General features: G+C 37.0%; 1 protein-coding gene across 1 annotated transcript; it reads left to right on the plus strand.

Moving 5' to 3' along the window:
* Positions 1 to 10: 10 nt before the first annotated feature.
* Positions 11 to 1328, plus strand: LOC109590981 (uncharacterized). Its single transcript, XM_020006805.1, has 3 exons — positions 11 to 164; positions 219 to 777; positions 1054 to 1328. Exons 1-3 carry the CDS (start codon positions 15 to 17, stop codon positions 1326 to 1328), a joined length of 984 nt encoding a protein of 327 aa, XP_019862364.1. The 5' UTR covers positions 11 to 14.
* Positions 1329 to 3054: the final 1726 nt, after the last annotated feature.

The following is a 3054-nucleotide window of genomic DNA, read 5'->3' on the forward strand; positions in this document are numbered from 1 at the left end:
ACCTGCTGTGTCTCATGGTATTGCTACTGGTGGTAATACTTTGCTTATTACTGGTGCTATTGTCTGCTAAAGATGCTACCAGTACCAGCAATACAGCTATCACTGGAGCTATTGCTGGAGCTGGAAGTTTTGTTCCTCCTAACTTCACTGAATGGGCTAATGATGTTGTATCTAAAGTCAACAAGAGCCTTCCTGATTTTGATCAATGGGCTAATGATGTTGTATCTAAAGTTAACCAGACCCTTCCTAATTTCAATCAATGGGCTAATGATGTTGTATCTAAAGTTAACCAGGCCCTTCCTGATTTTAATCAATGGGCTAATGGTGTGGCACAGAATACTGCTCAGTTACTGCAAAACTCTTCAAACTTCACTGAAATCAATGAACAAATCTTGCAAACTACAAGAGATTCTGCACAAAAGCTAATAAACATTGTCAAAACCCTCTCTAATCTAGAAGACACCAGTACCTCTATTGCTGGAGTGGTTGATGATATACTACTTAAAGCACTAGAACTATTAGCACTTCACAATGACTCAACTGCTTTACCTACCTCTTGTAAAGAGATTAAGAAGAGACAACCACTCAGTCCATCAGGTGTGTATCTTCTGGCAAATACCATTACTGCTTACTGTAATATGGAGGAGCTGTGTGGTTCAGGAGGAGGATGGACAAGACTAGCATATCTGAATACGACTGATCCTACAGAGAACTGTCCTTCTGGGTTTAGACTGTACCAGTCAGGAGGAGTTAGAGCTTGTGGTAGAGCAACATCAAGTGGAGGCAGTTGTACATCAGTTCAGTTTCCATCTAATGGTATCAGTTACTCTCAAGTGTGTGGTAGAGTAGTGGGATATCAGTATGGATCAACTGATGCTAATCCTCATGCTGAACACGGCCTTGATTCATTTTACATTGATGGTGTTAGTATCACTTGTGGCTCTCCTCGTCAACATGTTTGGACACTAATGGCTGGACTGCATGAAGCTGCTATTCATTCTATTGGTCAATTCAACTGTCCGTGTGCTCAAAATGGTAAGTTTCAACACTCAGTCTTGTCTTTCATTGGGAATGACTACTTCTGTGAATCTGGTAATCCTGCTACTAGTGATACATGGCAATCCATACTCTATGGAACTGATCCATTGTGGGATGGTGAAGGATGTGGTAGTCTTGAAGGTAATTGCTGTAATGCTACTGGTATTCCATGGTTCAATAAGGTACTTGGTACTACCACTACTGACTACCTTGAGCTGAGGGTGTGTGGAGATGAGGGAACAGCTAATGAGGATGCTCCTGTCAGCTTTTATGAGTTGTATGTCAAATGAAGTTTGAACATGCAAAGCCAGAACCTTGCTGAACAAAAAAGTGTGTATATATAGGACTAATTTTATTAGAATGTTTTCTGTGATTTAGTCATTATTAGATTGTAGAAGAGACAAAATGCATACAAATAGTTGAATTTGGAAAAAAGTCTATTTATGTAATAAAAGTTTGGGGTGATTTCAGAGCCATTTTTCAGAAGGAACCATGGGCTTATAGTACAGGGCATTTTCCAAAATTTGGAGTTTTAAAAAATGGTCATAACTTGAAAAAGTAAAGCCGGAATCACCTCTAACTTTCTACACAGCATAAGGGCATCAATATATATCAGAAAATGTAATAAAAGTTTGGGGTCATTTTGGAGCCATTTTCTGAAGAAAACCATGGGCTACAAAAAGCATTTGGTTTTTTTAATTTGGATCATTTTTAAAATGCTCATTACTCAAAAAATTTGAGTCAGCATCAGCTCAAACTTTCTACACCAAACAAGATTTGTTCAAGGCTTCGTAATAAAAGTATGACCAGACAAAATCTACTCATTTCACAGTATTTAAAGGGGAATATATTATAGTCATGCAATCAATAACAATGTCTGCTACTGTATATACTATTATCATTCATAATTACTACTAACAAGTACATACTGCAGTTTATGTGTAAAAAATACACATGATGAATATAAAACTATAAATGACTTTCAATATAGTAGAAACAACAGTGTTTTTACTGATGTATATGCCATTTCCTACTAACAAGTACACAGTTCAGCTATTGGAATGAGTTGCATAAGATCAATAGAAGTGTTTGTTACACTATCAATTCAAAAAGTGTATAGTTTGTATCTAGAGGATACTTATTAAATAGGATTACACAATCTTGGTAGCGATCTTATCTATCATTTCAACAATATCATGTAACTAATAAATATTATATCACAATATTGTCTTGCATTACTATATAAATGTAAAGAGTAGCAGCTTCTTGGAACTGTTTGAATTAAGTGAAAATTGCAATGGAAGGAACAGAAAATAACGAGGACATGTCATACATGTCATTAGCTCCAATACAGAGTCAGGAGCATCATTATGAGATGCTTAACATGAATATTAATAATGCAAGGAAGGATCATGATGCTGCTGCTCCATCAACAGAAGTGCCGATACAGAATAAAGTATCAAAGCAGTCAACATGGAGTACACCATTGGTTGTTATTGCTGGACTGCTGTGTCTCATGGTATTGCTACTGGTGGTAATACTTTGCCTATCACTGGTGCTATTGTCTGCTAAAGATGATAATGGTGTTGTATCTAAAGTTAACAAGACCCTTCCTGATTTCGATCAATGGGCTAATGGTGTTGTATCTAAAGTTAACAAGACCCTTCCTGATTTCGATCAATGGGCTAATGGTGTTGTATCTAAAGTTAACAAGACCCTTCCTGATTTCGATGAATGGGCTAATGGTGTTGTATCTAAAGTTAACAAGACCCTTCCTGATTTCGATGAATGGGCTAATGGTGTTGTATCTAAAGTTAACAAGACCCTTCCTGATTTCGATCGATGGGCTAATGGTGTTGCATCTAAAGTTAACAAGACCCTTCCTGATTTCGATGAATGGGCTAATGGTGTGGCACAGTATACCGCTCAGTTACTGCAAAACTCTTCAAACTTCACTGAAATCAATGCTAAAATCTTACAAACTACAACAGATTCTGCACAAAAGCTAATAAACAT

Source organism: Amphimedon queenslandica, unplaced genomic scaffold, assembly GCF_000090795.2.
Source record: "Amphimedon queenslandica unplaced genomic scaffold, v1.1 AMPQUscaffold_9184_Cont18863, whole genome shotgun sequence".
Classification (NCBI taxonomy): Eukaryota; Metazoa; Porifera; class Demospongiae; order Haplosclerida; family Niphatidae; genus Amphimedon; species Amphimedon queenslandica.